Consider the following 21,594-nt stretch of genomic DNA (forward strand, 5'->3'; position numbering starts at 1 on the left):
AGTCTATTAAATAAATCCAAGTCTTTCAGTATGTATGTCCTGCAGGAAGTGGTATTTTTTCCAGTCTGGTAAGAAGAAGAGGTTTTCTATGGGGATTTGCTACTGCTCTGGACAGTTCCTGACATGGACAGAGGTGGCAGCAGAGAGCACTGTGTCAGACTGGAGAGAATACACCACTTCCTGCAGGACATACAGTAGCTGATAAATACTGGAAGACTCAAAATTTTTATTAGAAGTAAATTACAAATCTCCGGCACTTTCTGGCACCAGTGAATTTGAATTTTATTTATTTATTTTTTGCTTAACTACTCCTTTAATTCCGAGCAATAGGTGATGAGTGTGAATAGCTGGTAGCACACAGTGACCTGATGAGGAAGAGAACATGCAGTACCCATCCCTTGGTATGGTCTTCCACCCAACCAGCATGCTTACATCAAAATCCAGGAAGTCCAAGACACCAGAGTTGGGAACATTCCATATGTATTCCATGTTGACATCCGTCAATACAATACAATCTTTTGGCCCCAAAATGACCCTTTTTTTAAGGCCTTAATTATGTCTTTGAAATTTGGGCTTCATAAAAGAAGTTTTTTGGCCAAAAATTGATTGGTATTGGGCAATTTTAATATGAAACTAAAATAAAGGATTCCCAGAGTAACATTATTCTAAGCAAACAAAAAGGTAGAGAATTGACATGACATTATAGGAAGACACCTTGGGTGAGATTTATCAAACATGGTGTAAAGTGAAACTGGCTCAGTTGCCCCTAGCAACCAATCAGATTCCACCTTTCATTCCTCACAGATTCTTTGAAAAATGAAAGGTGGAATCTGATTGGTTGCTAGGGGCAACTGAGCCAGCTCTACTTTACACCAGTTTGATAAATCTCCCCCCATGTTCCTCTACTATGACATATCAGGAGGCCATTTTGAACTTTGTTTCCCTCTCTTCTATGTATTACACTGCTCTTCCTTTTGATCACGTTGCCCGATTCACGTTACTGAACATAAAACACATAATACACAGTTTATTTAGCCATCATGTAATACCGCATATATCACATCTTTATTCATTTTGCATAGCGGCTTTAAGTGCATATAACACATATGCAATAAATATATAGTTTATATAGCAAAAGTATTGTTATCATACAAGCCAAACCCTGATTGGTTATGGTTTTGCCAGCAATACCACTATTGTCCATCAGAGGCGTAATTTAATCAAGTAATATTTAATGTAAATAACATGTATAATTCTAATATACAGTACTGTACAGTGTTCATCAGGCTCCATCCACCTTCACACTGTATCATCAGTCATTGCGTCTCCACCACTGGACCAAGCTTCTCGGTTTATATATTATTCCGGGGCTGGCCAGTGTTTCTGCATGAATATAATTTGAGTCCTGCAAGCAGTGTCGGACGGGGGGATCTGGGGCCCACCAGAGGAAATGATCCTGGGGGCCCACCAATGAAGAACCAGTGAGAGACAACAAGTCAATCAGTGTTTGTGCAGGTTCTGAAACTGGGGGCCCACCAGAGGAAATGATCCTGGGGGCCCACCAATGAAGAACCAGTGAGAGACAACAAGTCAATCAGTGTTTGTGCAGGTTCTGAAACTGGGGGCCCACCAGAGGAAATGATCCTGGGGGCCCACCAATGAAGAACCAGTGAGAGACGACAAGTCAATCAGTGTTTGTGCGGGTTCTGAAACTGGGGGCCCACCAGAGGATCCTCCGGTCCTCTGGTGGGCCAGTCCGAGAATGCCTGCAAGCGATAGTAGATGTGGTCCTTGTTCACCCCAGCATACAGAAGTCTACATCCATGTGTCTAGGCCGACACAATAAGGTGCTATCGGCAAAACACCAAATGAGCAGTGATGGGCTTCTTGTATACCTCGTAACCTCAGGAGCCCCCATCACTGAATGTCAGTCATAGGAATACACCCAGCACAGGATGCTGCCATAGTCCAAAACATTGAACTAGTCTACCAATACTGTTTTTTTTCTTTGCTAACAATCATCATTGCAGCTAGTGTGAGAGAAGTGTGGGATGTTCTTTTTGTTATACGTTGATGGTGTAGCTGGTCGTGCGCAAAACATTTTGGACACAGTAGATTATCTGTTTAATGAAAGAAAAAATGTTAGTATTAGTATGTCTTCCTTTATCTCTTTACTATAGTTTTCATTCATCAAATTGACCTATTAACGTTTACTATCCCAGCAAGACACGGCTAGGTCTACACCTTGCTCTCCTCCCCATGAGGGACTATACTGCAGAAACCTATCAAGAAAGGATCAAGGTTCATAGCCCAGGTTTCCCTATATTTACTTCCAATCTCCTCTTACTACATGCAGTCTCACCGGCAGATTCTGAAAACTTCCAGACTTGCCTGCAGGTAGATACAAAGGTACCAGTGCGGGACATTTAGGGTCCTATTAGATGGGCTCATAATGGCCGAATCAATAATGTAAACAAACGCTGATCTGCTAGATTGACATTCGATTACTTAGCCAATTACACAGCTCGATAATCATTTAGCAAGGGCTGCACAGACATTGTTAGCGATGTCCATGATGCCCTTGCCCTAAAGTGTTCATACATCACCTCTCCACGCTCCTGGTCTTTTTCTGCCCCCTCCTTGCTTCCTTCTCCGGAAGCTGAAGCTTCTCTAAGCTGACAGGTTGCTCAGCCAATCACTGGCTGCTGCGGTCCTGGCCCGCTCAGAGAAGCTGCAGCGGGGCGGGGGGGGGGGGGGGGGAAGTGTGTCGGGAAGCAAGCAGAGGGCAGGAGAACACCTTGAGTGTGGAGAGGTAACATATTAACAGTATATTCAATCGTTAGCCGTCAGTCGCGCATTCAGTTGTGGATTATAATAGGGGCGTTTTGGGCGGCCGCCCAGGGCCCTGAGCTCCTGGGGGGCCCATGACCACCCAAAAAGACTTATACTTTCAGTGGTGTACTGTCTCCTGGCTACACTTCCGCCATGATTTGCAAAAAATCACAGTTTTTTTGTGGCAATTTTGCACAAATCAGGACATCATGACCTATTATTATTATCTGTCCGGGCTAGTGCTGCCATAGTTACAGTGGTGTGGGGGGGGGGGCCCAGGCTTGGTGAACAGCCCGGGGCCTATGTTAAAGTTAATCCGCCCCTGCGCACATTGGCTATTACATGTAGCAATGCGCAGTTGGAGGCCTATGATTTTGGTTCCCGTCCTTAAGAAACAATCAACCGATGATCATTGTCATTGTTTGATCATTTTCTCTAGTACAAAGAGCGATAATAAGCCGAATCGGCCTGATTCAAGCAATTATTACTTACCGAAAATACTGAACCAATGACAGCAGCTGTACCAAGGATTGCACCGATAGATATTAGGATGATGCCCCATTCTGGAATACCACTGGCGGAGGTAGTAGCTGAAAATAACATTTAAAAAAGTTATTATTATACAGTAATTTTTTTTTTTTTTACATCTCTTTTAGAAACTATTGCATTTCACATACCAGCTATTGCTTCTGTGGATGTATTGGAACTTGTGAAATTGTTGGTCGTTGTTAAAGTTCCACTCACTGGAGTACTTGAAGACACAATTGTAGTGGCAGTTTGTGGTTTTGCACTTGTTGTAGTAGTTGTTGATGCGCTAGTCGTAGAGGTAGTTGTAACAGTAACTGTCGATGTTGGGTTAGAAGCAGTCTGCGTAGGTGATGTTACTGTTGATTTACTTGTTGTAGCTGTACTAGTAGAAACAGTTGTGGGAGTCTCAGTAGTTGTAGTTATAGTTGATTGGCTGTTGGTACTTTGGCTGGTAGTTAAAGTGGTGGATGATGTTGATGAAGATGTGGAGGTAGTTGATGCTGTAGAGGAAGTTGTTGAATTAGGGGTAGAAGGAGACTTTGTAGTGGTTGTGGTGGAAGTTACCACAGTGCTGGATGGGGTTGAGGTTGCAGTGGTTGAAGGGCTGCTAGTACTGGAGGATGTCTGGCTACCACTTGTGGTGGAAGTTACCAAAGTGCTGGATGAAGTTGACGTTGCAGAACTTGAAATGGTTGAACTGCTAGTACTGGGAGACGTCTGGCTACTACCAGTGGTGGGAGTTACCACAGTGCCGGATAGGGTTGACGTTGCAGTGCCTGAAGTTATTGAAGGACTGCTAGTACTGGAAGACGTCTGGCTACTACCAGTGGTGGGAGTTACCACAGAGCTTGATGGGGTTGATGTTGCAGTGGTTAAAGTGGTTGAACTGATAATATTGGAGGATGTCTGGCTATTAGCTATGGTGGGAGTTACCACAGTGCTTGATGGGGTTGACGTTGCAGTGCTTGAAGAGGTTGAAGGACTGCTAGTACTGGAGGATGTCTGACTACTACCAGTGGTGGGAGTTACCACAGACCTTGATGGGGTCGATGTTGCAGTGGTTAAAGTGGTTGAACTGATAATATTGGAGGATGTCTGGCTACTAACTGTGGTGGGAGTTACCACAGTGCTTGATGGGGTTGATGTTGCAGTGCTTGAAGAGGTTGAAGGACTGCTAGTACTGGAGGATGTCTGGCTACTACCTGTGGTGGAAGTTACCACAGTGCTGGAAGAGGTTGACGTTGCAGTGCCTAAAGGGGTTGAAGGACTGCTAGTACTGGAGGATGTCTGGCTACTACCAGTGGTGGGAGTTACCACAGAGCTTGATGGGGTTGATGTTGCAGTGCTTGAAGTGGTTGAAGGACTGCTAGTACTGGAAGATGTCTGGCTACTACCAGTGGTGGGAGTTACTATAGAGCTTGATGGGGTTGACGTTGCAGTGGTTAAAGTGGTTAAACTGCTAGTACTGGAGGATGTCAGGCTACTACCAGAAGTGGGATTTACTGTGCTTGATGGGGTTAACGTTGCAGTGCTTAATGTGGTTGAAGGATTGCTGGTACTGGAAGATGTCTGGCTACTACCAGTGGTGGGAGTTACCACAGAGTTTGATGGGGTTGACGTTGCTGTGCTTGAAGTGGTTGAACTGCTAGTACTGGAGGATGTTTGGCTATTACCAGAGGTGGAAGTTACCACAGTGCTGGATGGGGTAAACGTTGCAGTGCCTGAAGTGGTTGAAGGACTGCTAGTACTGAAGGATGTCTGGCTACTACCTGTGTTGAGAGTTACCACAGTGCTGGATGAGATTGACGTTGCAGTGCTTGAAGTAGTGAAAGGACTGCTAGTACTGGAGGATGTCGGGCTACTACCAGAAGTTGCCACAGTGCTAGATGGGGGTGATGTTGCAGTGGTCAGAGTGGAGGAAGAAGTTGAAATGGTGTTAGGTGTTTGGCTGCTGGATGCATTAATGGTAGAGGCTGATGCACTTGATGGTGTTGACTGTAGAAGTGATGTAGCAGTTGAAGATGGAACAGTATGTTTTGATGTTGTTGTGCTTATTGAACTGCTAGTATTGAAGGATGTCTGGCTACTTCCAGTGGTGGGAGTTACCGCAGAGCTTGATGGAGTTGATGTTGCAGTGTTTAAAGTGGTTGAACTGCTAGTACTGGAAGACGTCTGGCTACTACCAGTGGTGGGAGTTACCACAGAGCTTGATGGGGTTGACGTTGCAGTGGTTGAAATGCTAGTACTGGAGGAAGTCTGGCTACTACCTGTGTTGAGAGTTACCACAGTGCTGGATGAGGTTGACGTTGCAGTGCTTGAAATAGTGAAAGGACTGCTAATACTGGAGGATGTTGGGCTTCTACCAGAAGTTGCCACAGTGCTAGATGGGGTTGATGTTGCAGTGGTCAGAGTGGAGGAAGAAATTGAAATGGTATTAAGTGTTTGGCTGCTAGATGCATTAATGGTAGAGGCTGATGCACTTGATGGTGTTGACTGTAGAAGTGATGTAGCAGTTGAAGATGGAACGGTATTTTTTGATGTTGTGCTTGTTAACCTATTAGAGGAGGGTTGAGTGCTTGCGGCAGTGCTGACAGTACTTGCTACACTACTTGCAGTCGGCACTACACTTGTTGAAGTTGATTGGCTATTTGTTCCCGTATTTGAAGTTGATGCCACAATATTTGAAGAAGTAAAGGTGTTACTAGAAGATGGCTGATTAGTAGATCCACTAAATGATGTTTGGCCACTTAAAAAAGAAGTAGAGAATGTTTGCAGGTTGCTTGTTGGTGGCTGACTACTAGTTCCAGTACTTGAGGTTGCTAAGGTGCCAGTTACCGTTGATTCAACTAGTGTTGCAGTACTTGAAGAAGTGATAGTGTTATTAGAAGATGGCTGGTTAGTAGATACACTGAATGATGTTTGGCCACTTACGGAAGAAGTAGAGAATGTTTGCAGGTTGCTTGTTGGTGGCTGGCTACTAGTTGCAGTACTTGATGTTGCTAAGCTACCAGTAACCGTTGATTGAACTGGTGTTGCAGTAGTTGAAGAAATGATGGTGTTACTAGAAGATGGCTGGTTAGTAGGTACACTAAATGATGTTTGGCCACTTGTAGAAGAAGTAGAGAATGTTTGCAGGTTGCTTGTTGGTGACTGACTACTAGTTCCAGTACTTGAGGTTGCTGAGGTGCCAGTTACTGTTGATTGAAGTGGTGTTGCAGTACTTGAAGAAGTGATGGTGTTACCAGAAGATGGCAAGTTAGTAGATACACTGAATGATGTTTGGCCACTTACAGAAGAAGAAGAGAATGTTTGCAGGTTGCTTGTTGGTGGCTGACTACTAGTTCCAGTACTTGAGGTTGCTGAGGTGCCAGTTACTGTTGATTGAACTGGTGTTGCAGTAGTTGAAGAAATGATGGTGTTTCTAGAAGATGGCTGGTTAGTAGATACACTAAATGATGTTTGGCCACTTACAGAAGAAGTAGACAATGTTTGTAGGTTGCTTGTTGGTGGCTGACTAATAGTTCCAGTACTTGAGGTTGCTGAGGTGCCAGTTACTGTTGATTGAAGTGGTGTTGCAGTACTTGAAGAAGTGATAGTGTTACTAGAAGATGGCTGGTTAGTAGATACACTGAATGATGTTTGGCTTGTTACAGAAGAAGTAGAGAATGTTTGTAGGTTTGTTGTTGGTGGCTGGCTATTAGTTCCAGTACTTGAGGTTGCTGGTGTTGCAGTACTTGATAAAGCGATGGTGTTACTAGAAGATGGCTGGTTTGTAGATAAACCTAATGAGGTTTGGCCACTTACAGAAGAAGTAGACAATGTTTGTAGGTTGCTTGTTGGTGGCTGGCTACTAGTTCCAGTACTTGAGGTTGCTGAGGTGCCAGTTACTGTTGATTGAACTGGTGTTGCAGTAGTTGAAGAAATGATGGTGTTTCTAGAAGATGGCTGGTTAGTAGATACACTAAATGATGTTTGGCCACTTACAGAAGAAGTAGACAATGTTTGTAGGTTGCTTGTTGGTGGCTGACTAATAGTTCCAGTACTTGAGGTTGCTGAGGTGCCAGTTACTGTTGATTGAAGTGGTGTTGCAGTACTTGAAGAAGTGATAGTGTTACTAGAAGATGGCTGGTTAGTAGATACACTGAATGATGTTTGGCTTGTTACAGAAGAAGTAGAGAATGTTTGTAGGTTTGTTGTTGGTGGCTGGCTATTAGTTCCAGTACTTGAGGTTGCTGGTGTTGCAGTACTTGATAAAGCGATGGTGTTACTAGAAGATGGCTGGTTTGTAGATAAACCTAATGAGGTTTGGCCACTTACAGAAGAAGTAGAGAATGTTTGTAGATTGCTTGTTGGTGGCTGGCTACTAGTTCCAGTACTTGAGGTTGCTGAGGTGCCAGTTACTGTTGATTGAACTGGTGTTGCAGTACTTGAAGAAGTGATGGTGTTACTAGAAGATGGCTGGTTAGTAGATACACTAAATGATGTCTGGCCACTTGTAGAAGAAGTAGACAATGTTTGTAGATTGCTTGTTGGTGGCTGACTACTAGTTCCAGTACTTGAGGTTACTGAGGTGCCAGTTACTGTTGATTGAAGTGGTGTTGCAGTACTTGAAGAAGTGATGGTGTTACTAAAAGATGGCTGGTTAGTAGATACACTGAATGATGTTTGACCACTTGTAGAAGAAGTAGACAATGTTTGTAGATTGCTTGTTGGTGGCTGACTAATAGTTCCAGTACTTGAGGTTGCTGAGGTGCCAGTTACTGTTGATTGAAGTGGTGTTGCAGTACTTGAAGAAGTGATGGTGTTACTAGAAGATGGCTGGTTAGTAGATACACTGAATGATGTTTGACCACTTGTAGAAAAAGTGGAGAATGTTTGCAGGTTGCTTGTTGGTGGCTGGCTACTAGTTGCAGTACTTGATGTTGCTAAGCTACCAGTAACCGTTGATTCAACTGGTGTTGCAGTAGTTGAAGAAGTGATGGTGTTTCTAGAAGATGGCTGGTTAGTAGATACACTAAATGATGTTTGGCCACTCGTAGAAGAAGTAGACAATGTTTGTAGGTTGCTTGTTGGTGGCTGACTACTAGTTCCAGTACTTGAGATTGCTGAGGTGCCAGTTACCGTTGATTGAACTGGTGTTGCAGTACTTGAGGAAGTGATGATGTTACTAGAAGACGGCAAGTTAGTAGATACACTAAATGATGTTTGACCACTTGTAGAAGAAGTAGACAATGTTTGTAGGTTACTTGTTGGTGTCTGACTACTAGTTCCAATACTTGATGTTGCTAAGCTACCAGTAACCGTTGATTGAACTGGTGTTGCAGTACTTGAAGAAAATATGGTGTTACTAGAAGACGGTTGGTTAGTAGATAAACTGAATGATGTTTGGCTTGTTACAGAAGAAGTAGAGAATGTTTGTAGGTTTGTTGTTGGTGGCTGGCTATTAGTTCCAGTACTTGAGGTTGCTGGTGTTGCAGTACTTGAAGAAGTAAAGGTGTTACTAGAAGATGGCTGGTTAGTAGATCCACTAAATGACGTTTGTCCACTTACAGATACACTAGAAAATGTCTGTGGGTAGGTTGATGATACTTGGCTGCTACTTGATGATGATTGCACTTGAGTTGTGGTGCTTGAAGAAGTAAAAGCACTACTGGAAGATGGCTGGCTACTTGATCCACTTGCTGTAGTACTAAATATTGCTTGGCTACTTACAGATGCACTACTGGCCGATGATTTTGTTGTAGCTGTCACTGGCTGACTACTTGATGTTGGTGTACTGCTGAGGGAAGATGCAATGTTTGTGGTGGATGGAATTACATTACTGGTTGCCCCAGTAGTTGATTGCTGACTTGTTGATATCAGCTGGCTAGTTGTCCCAGTATCAAAAGTTTTTCCACTGTTTGATGATGTAAAGGCTGTGCTTGTTGCAGCAGAAGTTTGAGAGGTTGATGACAAATGGGATGTTCCACTCGTTCCAGTAGTGGTTGCAGTAGAAGAAGCCACAGTATTACTTGCGGAGCTACTAGTACTTGATGTTGGCGGTGTAGTCGTGGCTGTTGTAGTACTTGGTGCAGTAGTTGGATTCAATGCATTTGATATCTGAGTTACTACTTTCGCAATAGCATTAGCAATTGCAGTGATAATACTTTGTAGAGTTGAAAGAAATGAATTTGTCGTCTGTGCTTCAACAGGAGACACTACGAGAGAAAACAAAGTAGTTATTACACATACAGTATGTAGTACCTACGGCTCATTTAGCTCTGGTATACAGTATAGTTTGTTAGCTGTTATTCCATATTATTTGCCTTCAAGCCTCCATACATGTTGTAATAACTACTACAATGCGAAGAACATATGCGCAGAAATAGGCCAGGACTGGGCTATGTGGACACTAGCATCCAGCTCATCATGAAGCCTGTGGATCGTTGACCACGACCATTTTGGTAAAAAATCCACAGCATTCATTACAACCTTGATGCCAGTGTTCATAGAGACATGTCTTGGTTGCATTGGTTCTCTACTACATGGTCTTAATAGTGTTGTGCCTATGTTTCACTCAACTTTTAAAGGTTAGTGTGCCCATTGTTGCATTCTGTTCTTGACCTATTGAGCCCCTATTGAAGAATATTACATTTCAGGGCATGTACAAGAACTTGCCTCTTAGGGCCCTATTATACGATTACCTTACTTGGCCGATTACCGGCCATTTGGGATGATAATCGATTTGTGTAATAGGACATGTTGAAAGATCCTGATTTTTGTAGGAACAGTCTCCTGTTCGTCACCCTGTTGTAATAAGATGGACGGCAGCAGACTCCAATGGGCAGCCCGAACGATCTAAGGCTGCTCCCCGTTCCCCTTACTATCATGTTGTGTAATACGGCTTTTAGTTAAAGGGGTTTTCTTAACTGACAAAATTATCTGCTATCCTGTAGAGAACTATGGATAGTGGGGGGTTGGGGGTTTGATTACTAAGTGCACCTGTAATTCCGAGGCTCCTCTCCTATTAGCATGGAGTAGCATGTGCGCTGTTACTCCATTCATCCCCCATGGGAGCTTAGGAGACAGATAAGTCTAGTCCAGCCACAGAGAATGAATAGAGCGGTGGGATGCAAATGCGTGACTTACCTGCTGCTCCACTCTAATGGAAGACTGAGGTCTCCCATTTTTAACATCACTGATCATATATAAAACTTTCATACTATGAGCAATATTGCATAGCTAATGTCCTAGTTTACTAGTTTATAATATTCCGTTAAGAGTGGTGTCTTCGTTCCATATAACTGGATCCATTTCACAATAACACATCCTAACAGACATATACAGAAGGTTCATCTGTAGCAGGCCCGGACGCCAACCACTAATTAGCACAAGCTAGTACTGCTGTTTTGCGAGCATGCGCGCTTTGTCTGACGAAGCACGCATGCCCGCGAAACAGCTGTAATTGCTTGTGCTATTTAGTGGTTTGTGTCCAAGCCCGCTACAGATGAACCTGCTGGGATTTTAAAGCTTATATGTAATAAAGTTTATACATCAGTATGGTGAGTGCCCTCTAACTTTTTTCTCTTCCACGGATGAATTCATGAATGTTTTTGTATTTCATGAGGAGCACCCCGTACAGTGTTGTTATATGCAACCTCATCTCACAATCCAATAGAAGCTGTGCCTGAAGTGCCGGTATTGTTCTCTTTAAAAAGACTGATATACAGACTATCTGGTTTCTGTTTTTCTATTGGTAGAATACGCTATTCCGCTCATCGGGACGATGGAAACCTTACGCCAGTTTTACAAGAGCCTCAATTACTATATCTGTCCGTCATGCTGTACACTAAATACACAATGTATATAATACTGTATATTCATATACAAAGAGCTCTTAACTAGCAAACCAAAGAAAGCCAACAAGGTATGTAAACAAGGCGGATAACCAAGGTGGGGCAGCACGTATAGATGGTGAGCAGGCGTGTCTCTCTCGGTTACACGTAATATATATCCTCCAATATTTACACTATGAGGTTTCTTGTTCTATACGATACGGGATGAATGGCCGTGGAATGTTGTTATCTGTTGTTGTTAAAGTTCAGTCTCTATGGAGTCACTTCCCCCCTTGTACCTTGTTCGACCTTTTCAGGGGTGTTCAACCTGTGGTCCTACAACTCTTCCAAAACTACAATTCCCATCATGTTTTGGCTTAGGCTGTCCAGGCATGATGGGACTTTTAGTCTTGCAATAGTTGGGGGACTGCAGATTACACATCTAGGATGTAGATGAACAGAAGATGCTGGAATATTCCAGTGATTGTCCTCACCACCACGGATGCAATAACCACATCGCTTTCTAAACTGAAGGAATAGCGAGAAGATGGGGCTATTGCATTTGATGAAGAATAATTTTTCGATTTGTGAAATCATATGATCAGCTGATGATTAGTTTGTTCAATGACGGATTGCTGATACTATTACACGGGGTAATATTGGCTTGCTTCACCGATAACTGCAACGGCCAATTGGTTTTTAGGATTGTCCATCAATATTACGGTCCTTGATTAGAGATGATCGAACAGCGGGAATTTTCAGGTTCGTTCGAACTCAAACCTTCGTCTTTTCATTCAAATCCGATGGTTCGAGTTCGAAGGAACCTGAAAATTCCCGCTGTTCGATCATCCCTATCCTTGATGGCCCCTTTGAGTCCTCTACACTTGCCCCCCCATGTGTTATATGAAGCCTGTATTATGGCACTAGGAGTCCCCATTGACCCAAACCTTAGACCCATAGGCACATCACTTTTATCTAGAGGCGAGGGTGATTTATTGTATTTGTCCCGGAATAACTCTCGGCAAGGAGTCGCTTTCTAACCACATTGCTTCTCTCGGAACTCTCGGAAACCACTATAATAACTTTACACTAAAAGGGTTTCCCCCTCTTAGAAGGTTATCGCCTATTTTGCTTAGCTGTTTACTCGGCTCCCATAGAGAATGTAAGGAGCAGCCACACGCATGCACAACCTATAGCTCTGATCTACTAAGAGACACCAGCCCCCTGCTTAAGATTGGGGGTCCCAGCAGTCAGACTCCCCCTCGTTCAGATAGTAATCTGCTTTAATGTGATTAATTTTGTAAGATATAAGAACTAGAGATCACACTTGTTCTCTACTTGTTGACGCTATAATAACAAAATAACCACAAGGAATGAGAGATACTAAAAATTCCAGAAGAAATTTGTCATACAAATATTACTGCATCCCCCACTGTCATGTCTTAAACTTCATTTTTCAAATATTATTAGCCTAAGTATGTACAATAATGTACACGATAATATGGTGAAGCATTTTATAGGGATAGGAGTTGATTCAAAAGTCAGAAATGTCCCCCAAAATGGGAGGTGTTCCATTGATAGATGGAGAGATAGACACAGGATGGATAGGTGTAGATAGATAGATAATACATAGATAATAGATAGATAGATAGATAGGAGATAGATGGATAGATAGATAGATAGATAGATAGATAGATAGATAGATAGATAATAGATAGGAGATAGATAGATAGATAGATAGATAGATAATAGATAGGAGATAGATAGATAGATAGATAGATAGATAGATAGATAGATAGATAGATAGATAGGAGATAGATAGATAATAGATAGGTGATAGATAGATAGATAATAGATAGGTGATAGATAGATAGATAGATAGATAGATAGATAGATAGATAGATAATAGATAGGTGATAGATAGATGGATAGATGGATAGATAGATAGATGATAGATAGGTGATAGATAGATAGATAGATAGATAGATAGATAGATAATAGATAGGTGATAGATAGATAGATAGATAGATAGATAGATAGATAGATAGATAATAGATAGGTGATAGATAGATAGATAGATAGATAGATAGATAGATAGATAGATAATAGATAGGAGATAGATAGATGGATAGATGGATAGATAGATAGATAGATAGATAGATGATAGATAGGTGATAGATAGATAGATAGATAATAGATAGGTGATAGATAGATGGATAGATAGATAGATGATAGATAGGTGATAGATAGATAGATAGATAGATAGATAGGAGATAGATGGATAGATAGATAGATAGATAGATAGATAGATAGATAGATAATAGAAGATAGATAGATAGATAGATAGATAGATAGATAATAGAAGATAGATAGATAGATAGATAGATAGATAGATAGATAGATAGATAGAAGATAGATAGATGGATAGATAGATAGATAGATAGATAGGAGATAGATAGATAGGAGATAGATAGATGGATAGATAGATAGATAGATAGATAGATAGATAGATAGATAGATAGGAGATAGATAGATCGATAGATAGATGGATAGATAGATAGATAGATAATAGATAGATAGATAGATAATAGAAGATAGATAGATAGATAGATAGATAGATAGATAGATAATAGAAGATAGATAGATAGATAGATAGATAGATAGATGGATAGATAATAGATAGATAATAGGAGATAGATAGATAGGGAGGGAGATAGATAGATAGATAGGAGATAGATAGATAGATAGATAGATAGATAGATAGATAGATAGGAGATAGATAGATAGATAGATAGATAGATAGATAGATAGATAGATAGATAATAGAAGATAGATAGATAGGGAGGGAGATAGATAGATGATAAATAGATAGATAGATAGATAGATAGATAGATAGATAGATAGATAGATAGATAGATAATACAAGATAGATAATAGATAGATAGATAGATAGATAGATAGATAGATAGATAGATAGATAGATAGATAGATAATAGATAGATACATAATATACAAAAGATATAAGAAAGTCACAGCTGGAGGGCCCGTACTTTATTACGTACATTCTAACCACGACACCGCGCTCCATTACACAGCTATGTGCTTGCAGTCAGGCACGTGGACAAATATCTTTTCTGTACGCATCAGATACCGGCCCTGTACTATGTATGCAGAATATCAATGAATCACACAGGAAAAGATCAGGTCTGGTGAAAACCAGAAAAGCATCTAATGTTAATAAAGGTTAAGGGCCCTATTACACACACAGATTTATCTGACAGATTATTGAAGCCAAAGCCAGGAACAGACTATAAATGGAGAACAGGTCCTAAAGGAAAGACTGAGATTTCTCCTATTTTCAAATCCATTCCTGGCTTCAGAAATCTGTCAGATAAATGTGTGTGTGTAATAGGGCCCTAAGGAACAATAGTTATTAAATTGTACTAGTATAAAGGGTGATAGAGCGGGGTGTCTACAGGAGCACGGTCACCTGTGTCAACTCCACCCCGCAGGTAACTATAAAACATAAGGGAACTGTTACTTAGAATACAGCGCCAATGAAAGTTATCCCAGATTAGAAAAATATGGTTACATTCTACCAGAAACAGCTCCACTCTTGTGCTCAGTTTCCGTGTGGTATTGCAGCTCAATTCTATTCAAACTAGTATACCCCACACAACCTGAGGAGAGGGGTACTGCTGTTTTGGGAATGAATATGCTATGTTTTTCTAATCCTGGATAATCCCATCAAGAACCCTGAAGCCTAACGGATAATTGCCATGGGTTTGAATAACTAAAAAAACTTCACATAACGTACAGTAAATATGTATAATGTCATACTATGAAGATTTGGTGATAATAACTGAACTAAAATGTGACAACTAATAAAAATATTACGTAAAGCCATGTTCACACAACGTAAGTTTTCATTAAACAATGACTCCGGCCGCACTTTACATTGTCTGCTATGGTTAATTGGAACACAGAAGCACCCAAATGTGCCTTTATTTCAATAAAAAAAAAAGTGATGTTCATCCCGCCGGTGCTGGATGAACTTCACAGACAGCGGCCGTTCTGTGACACAGCCATGTCACAGAACAGCTGCTGTTATACAGCTCGTAAACCCGGTCTTATAATATGAAACGTTTAATAAAATATAGTATAAAATGATATGGTCAAATGCAATATACCAAAATGTCTTTTAATAAAACATAAAATTTAATAATATAATAAAATATAAAGGCGTACAATAAAAAAGTAATTACATATATCACATATTATATCATAAAATGAAATATAGCCATATATTATAATGTATATTGAAAGAAGCAAAACAAAAAAATGTAATATATAACAAAATGAAAAAAGAGTAAAAAAAAAAGCATAAGAATCAATATGATATACCAGTATAAAAAATTAAACAAAATACAAAATAATATAGGTGTATTCTTACCAGTCAGTAACAGTACCATCCCCAGGATGATCACTCGTGTGGTCCCCGCAGTATACATAGTGAATAAATATTAAATAATGGTTTGCAGCTAAATTATAACAACACAAAAGTCCAGCGAGGTCCTGAAGGTGCGATGTCCTGGATACAATCTCCCTTTCTCCATGTACGAGTAGATATATATATATATTGCACAATATAGACACACACACAAATTCAGACGTATAGGAGGCAGGGAGTGCACAAGGGTGTGTGACCGGTGACTTCATACATGACAATCAGAAAGTCGTGTATCCTTTGGGTCAGATATCTGGGTGCTAGGTGAGGGTGGGGTTTCTAAATATAGACTGGAAGCGGAGGAATAGAGAGAAGATAGTGAACGAGGATAAAGCTGTAAGGGTGGACAGTAAGCTTGTAAAGGCGTCACCTTCATTTCGGCCCCTAACCTTGACTTTCATCTCCATCACTGGCTCTGTTACCTCTGGTGAGTGGGGCAATATGGATCCTGGGCCACAATCTGGTGCTGATTGACACTGGGAAACATTGTGGACTCCTAAGCATGACCTCTTTACAAGGTCACCACCTCCTGCCCATGACTTTCAGACGGTCAGCTCCATCACTGGCACTGTTACCTCTCCGCCTGTGTAGCTGGTGAGCAGGGCAATAGGGGTCCTGGGCACTGCTGGGCCACAATCAACACAATTAACATATACCACCCTAATAATGTATAACACCCAGGGCCGTTTTAATACATTGGTGGGCCCAGTGCACAGCCCTCAAGAGTGGGCCCCCCCTTCCCTTTCGGCACATTGTATAATGTACTGAATTTGCCCCCACACTGTATCAAGAGCCCCAATACATACAGTAGTTACCTTATAACACTATTTCCACCATACAGTGATTATATATTACATAAAAACTGCACTAAACAAAACAGAAAGATATCACCAATGATACCATTACATAAAACCGCCACATCATGACCCCTAACACTACAATCCTATAACAGAGTGCAGTTACATCCAGTGACTCACCGGGGGCGTCTTCTCCGATCAGAGTCTGTCACCTTTTCTTTTTCTCTCCATCCAGCCTGGGCCACCTTGAAGTCTTCTCCTGGCTGTGAATCTTCTCTCCAGAATCTGCCAGACAAATATTTTAGGCTCCAACACATACAGTAGTTAGGTCCCTTGTACCTCTATACAGTAGTTACACCCCTCTGTACTCCTACATAGTTACACCCCTCTGTGCCTCCATAGTTTTAAGGTGTCCCTGTAGTATATAGCCCCTCATGTGCTCCTCCAGTTATATACAGCCCTCCTGTGCGCTCCCCCATTAGTATATAGCCCCCCTGTGCACTCTCCCCAGTAGTATATAGCCCCCCCTGTGCTCTCCCACAATAGTATATAGCTCCCCTGTGCTCCCCCATAGTATATAGCCCCCTGTGCTCCCCCATAGTATATAGCCCCCTGTGCTCCCCCATAGTATATAGCCCCCTGTGCTCCCCCATAGTATATAGCTCCCCTGTGCTCCCCAGTAGTATATAGCCCCCTGTGCTCCCCAGTAGTATATAGCTCCCCTGTGCTCCCCAGTAATATATAGCTCCCCTGTGCTCCCCCATAGTATATAGCTTCCCTGTGCTCCCCATAGTATATAGACCCCTGTGCTCCCCAGTAGTATATAGTCCCCTGTGCTCCCCCATAGTATATAGCTCCCCTGTGCTCCCCCATAGTATATAGCCCCCTGTGCTCCCCCATAGTATATAGCCCCCTGTGCTCCCCAGTAGTATATAGCCCCCTGTGCTCCCCAGTAGTATATAGCTCCCCTGTGCTCCCCAGTAGTATATAGCTCCCCTGTGCTCCCCCATAGTATATAGCTTCCCTGTGCTCCCCATAGTATATAGACCCCTGTGCTCCCCAGTAGTATATAGTCCCCTGTGCTCCCAAGTAGTATATAGCTCCCCTGTGCTCCCCCATAGTATATAGCTCCCCTGTGCTCCCCATAGTATATAGACCCCCTGTGCTCCCCATAGTATATAGACCCCTGTGCTCCCCAGTAGTATATAGTCCCCTGTGCTCCCCCATAGTATATAGCTCCCCTGTGCTCCCCAATAGTATATAGCCCCCTGTCCTCCCCCATAGTATATAGCCCCCTGTGCTCCCCCATAGTATATAGCTCCCCTGTGCTCCCCCATAGTATATAGCCCCCTGTCCTCCCCCATAGTATATAGCCCCCTGTGCTCCCCCATAGTATATAGCTCCCCTGTGCTCCCCCATAGTATATAGCCCCCTGTCCTCCCCCATAGTATATAGCCCCCTGTCCTCCCCCATAGTATATAGCTCCCTGTGCTCCCCCATAGTATATAGCCCCCTGTTCTCCCCCATAGTATATAGCCCCCTGTGCTCCCCCATAGTATATAGCTTCCCTGTGCTCCCCATAGTATATAGACCCCTGTGCTCCCTCATTGTATATAGCTCCCCTGTGCTCCCCCATAGTATATAGCCCCGTCCTCCCCCATAGTATATAGCCCCCTGTGCCCCCCCATAGTATATAGCCCCCTGTGCTCCCCCATTGTATAAAGCTCCCTGTGCTCCCCAGTAGTATATAGCCCCCTGTGCTCCCCAGTAGTATATAGCTCCCTGTGCTCCCCCACAGTATATAGCTCCCCTGTGCTCCCCCATAGTATATAGCCCCCTGTGCTCCCCAGTAGTATATAGCCCCCTGTGCTCCCCAGTAGTATATAGCTCCCCTGTGCTCCCCAGTAGTATATAGCTCCCCTGTGCTCCCCCATAGTATATAGCTTCCCTGTGCTCCCCAGTAGTATATAGCCCCCTGTGCTCCCCAGTACTATATAGCCCCCTGTGCTCCCCCATAGTATATAGCTTCCCTGTGCTCCCCATAGTATATAGACCCCTGTGCTCCCCAGTAGTATATAGTCCCCTATGCTCCCCCATAGTATATAGCCCCCTGTGCTCCCCAATAGTATATAGCCCCCGTTCTCCCCCATAGTATATAGCCCCCGTTCTCCCCCATAGTATATAGCCCCCTCTGCCCCCCATAGTATATAGCCCCCTGTGCTCCCCAATAGTATATAGCTCCTCCTCCCATATAACATTGAAAAAAACAAACACTGTTACTCACCTGGGTCCACGCGTTCCTCTTCTCTTCCCTCTTGTGGCCGCACTTCCTGCGGTCACAAGAGGCTGCACTCCCCTCACCCTCGCGCCGACGCTCCAGTGACGTCGGCCGCTAGAGGGAGAGTGCGGCCTCTTGTGACCGGAGGAAGTGCGGCCACAAGAGTGACTGACAGGGAGGGAGCCAATGGCTCTCTCTCTGTCAGTGTCGCTGCTGCTGCAGCGCTGACGCGCCGCAGCAGCAGCGGGCGGGCGGGGGCAGCGGCGGACGGGGGGGCCCTGCAGGGGGCGCCATGGAGGGGTAAGTAGATTACCCATCCATGGCGCTCCCCCCTGACAGGCTGGTGGCCGGAGCCCTGTGCGACCGCATTGGTCGCACATAGCAACGGCCGGCCTGCTCGGGGGGGCCCCTTTAACCAGTGGGCCCGGTGCACGTGCACCATGTGCCCTCTGGTTAAAGCGGCCCTGATAACACCATATAGCAAAGTATAGAACTGTGTCTAGGTCTAGTGTAGTCATATTTTCTTTATCCTGGTGGTCTAGGGCAGTGATGGTTTACTAGACTAGTACAGTCAAATAGATACTTTTAAGCCTGGGGGGTAACTAGAAAGGACAGGGCCCCATAGCAAACTTTTGTATGGGCCCCCCTTTTCTCCATATCCCACTGTAGGCAATCCCCTTGTTTGTTAGCCCTCCGCCCAGTACATAGTATATGTTAGGCATCTCCCCTGGTATCCCCCCCCCCAGTAAATAGTGCCCCCATGGTAGACATCTCCCCTAGTGTCCCTGATGGTAGGTTTCTCCCCTGGTATCCCCCATAAATAGTGTCCCCCAAAATAGACATCTTTCCTAGTATCCTACCCCCCAGTACATAGGGTCCCCTATGGTAGGCATCTCCCTTGGTATTATGGTGACAGTTTAGGAGGCCCAGTGTATTAGAGGAATGGGCCCCTGATGCGATGGGCCCCATAGCAGCCGCTATGGCTTCTATGGTGGTAGTGATGCCCCCTTTTTAAGCTCTCAGGTGGAGAATAGTGGAAGAGTTACATACCAGGGGTCCAGTGGTTACTCACCTCTCCATGCTCCAGTGTTGTCATGGCTGTAACTACCTGTGCAGGGAGGGAGTAGAGAGGACTGTGTGGCTGTAACTGCATGACTTGCGTTCTTTTTGTTCTTTAAGGGTATGTTCACACTGAGCAAAACAGGTGGAATTCCATGGCGGCGGAATCCTGCCTCAGTGTCTCTATAAGATGGCTTCACTCCTAACGCTCTCCCCTCAAGAATTGGCAATTCTTCGAGCAGAGGGCGATGGAAGCGGAGGCGTGCAAGCCATCCTATAGAGACTCTGTGTGACACAGCTCTTACTTTTGGGAAGGCTTTCATGCACTATCATGTGGTATTGCTCATCCACGGCCATTAACTTATTGTGAGTTAAACTTGCTGTTTATCCGTTACCTAGTTTTTTACTAGTGGTATTATTGCATATTTTTACCAGCTTTATCTTTCTATGTGCAGAGAGTTGTTTATATCCTCATCTAATAAAGTGATAGTAAATCATTTATGATTTGTGTGTGTGAATCATTTTGTGTGCTCCTGGTTACGTGAACACCCCCCCCCCCCCCCCCCCCCCCCGCTCTAGTTGTACTCTCAGTATACAGAATGGGGGAGATTCATCAAACATGGCGTCAAGTGAAACTGGCTCAGTTGCCCCTAGCAACCAATCAGATTCCACCTTTCATTTTCCAAAGAGTCTGTGAGGGATGAAAGGTGGAATCTGATTGGTTGCTAGGGGCAACTGAGCCAGTTTCACTTTACACCATGTTTGATGAATCTCCCTAAATGTTTTTAGCCTGCTTGTGAAATAAAGGTTAATATTTCTAGTATTTGGATGTGCACACCTTATTTATCTATCTCTGTCTTTTTTGTTGTTGGAAAGTGTATTTCTGGTGTTCATACTACATATATATATATACATAAGCGCCTTGTGCACCGGTGGAGCAAGATGTGGTAGAGAGTAGCTTCTTGAATGGTCTGAGATTAATTTTGATGCAACCCAATTCAGTGGAACTTTTTTTTTTTAATTCTTTATTTAAGGAAGGAACCGACAACATCCCTCTGCTCCATTCCACAGGCTTATAATACAGGGTAACAAACTGTAACTGGAACAATTTCCAGCATCATCATACGGTGGTTCCGCAAAAAAAAAAAAAAAAGAGGAGAAAAGTAATAACTAATTGGAAACATGCAAATAAACACAACCCAAGGCATTCATTTTGAAAGAGCCGAGAGTGGAGACTGTGCCCCCTCCGCAACTTCGATAGCTTTTTGAAGAGTTGAGGGTTCCCTTCCAGAGGAACCCGCCTCCGCCTTTTAGTGGAACTTTTGATGGACTTATATCAGTGTGAACACGACTCAGCAACACGTTATCTGTTTACCCGCAATGTGCGGCTCTGGAGAGCTCCACTTACAGGCTAGAGTGTTCAAAAGGAATCTGTCAGCAGCTTTGTTCTACCAAAAAGTTGAGGGAGAGCAAAAAGGAATGATACCCTGGGTATTGGCTGTGCTCCCTACATGACTAAAATAAGCGTTGTTCTGTGTTCCAGCCATAGCCGCTGCAGGAAGTGGTTTCTTTTTCAGGGTGTAGGTAAGGGACCCTGATAGGAGGACATGATGGCAGTTGTAGTTTTGCAACATTTCTGGAGCCACGGATCAGGGCAGTTTCTAGGTCATTTTGGCAACAGGGCAAATCCTGATAAAAGCGCCCCCCCTGCCAGAAACATACAGTGACTCACAGGTGACACCTTCTTTGACCTGAGGCGTCCCTTTCCTTTTTCTCTCC

General features: G+C 43.4%; 1 protein-coding gene across 1 annotated transcript; it reads right to left on the reverse strand.

The window, feature by feature from the left end:
• Nucleotides 1-1,627: 1,627 nt before the first annotated feature.
• Nucleotides 1,628-16,098, reverse strand: LOC138766310 (serine-rich adhesin for platelets-like). The gene is made up of 4 exons (XM_069943814.1): nucleotides 15,628-16,098; nucleotides 3,510-9,557; nucleotides 3,325-3,422; nucleotides 1,628-2,120 (listed from the first exon to the last, which is right to left on the reverse strand). Exons 1-4 carry the CDS (start codon nucleotides 15,644-15,646, stop codon nucleotides 2,064-2,066), a joined length of 6,222 nt encoding a protein of 2,073 aa, XP_069799915.1. The 5' UTR covers nucleotides 15,647-16,098; the 3' UTR covers nucleotides 1,628-2,063.
• Nucleotides 16,099-21,594: the final 5,496 nt, after the last annotated feature.

The sequence above is a fragment of the Dendropsophus ebraccatus genome, chromosome 10 (genome assembly GCF_027789765.1).
Source record: "Dendropsophus ebraccatus isolate aDenEbr1 chromosome 10, aDenEbr1.pat, whole genome shotgun sequence".
NCBI classification, from domain to species: Eukaryota; Metazoa; Chordata; class Amphibia; order Anura; family Hylidae; genus Dendropsophus; species Dendropsophus ebraccatus.

Coding starts and splice junctions, on each gene's coding strand:
- LOC138766310 (XM_069943814.1), bottom strand. Junction 3,423..3,509: donor ATCCACAGAAGCAATAGCTG/GTATGTGAAATG, acceptor TGTTATTTTCAG/CTACTACCTCCGCCAGTGGT. Junction 2,121..3,324: donor TCATTGGTTCAGTATTTTCG/GTAAGTAATAAT, acceptor TTCATTAAACAG/ATAATCTACTGTGTCCAAAA.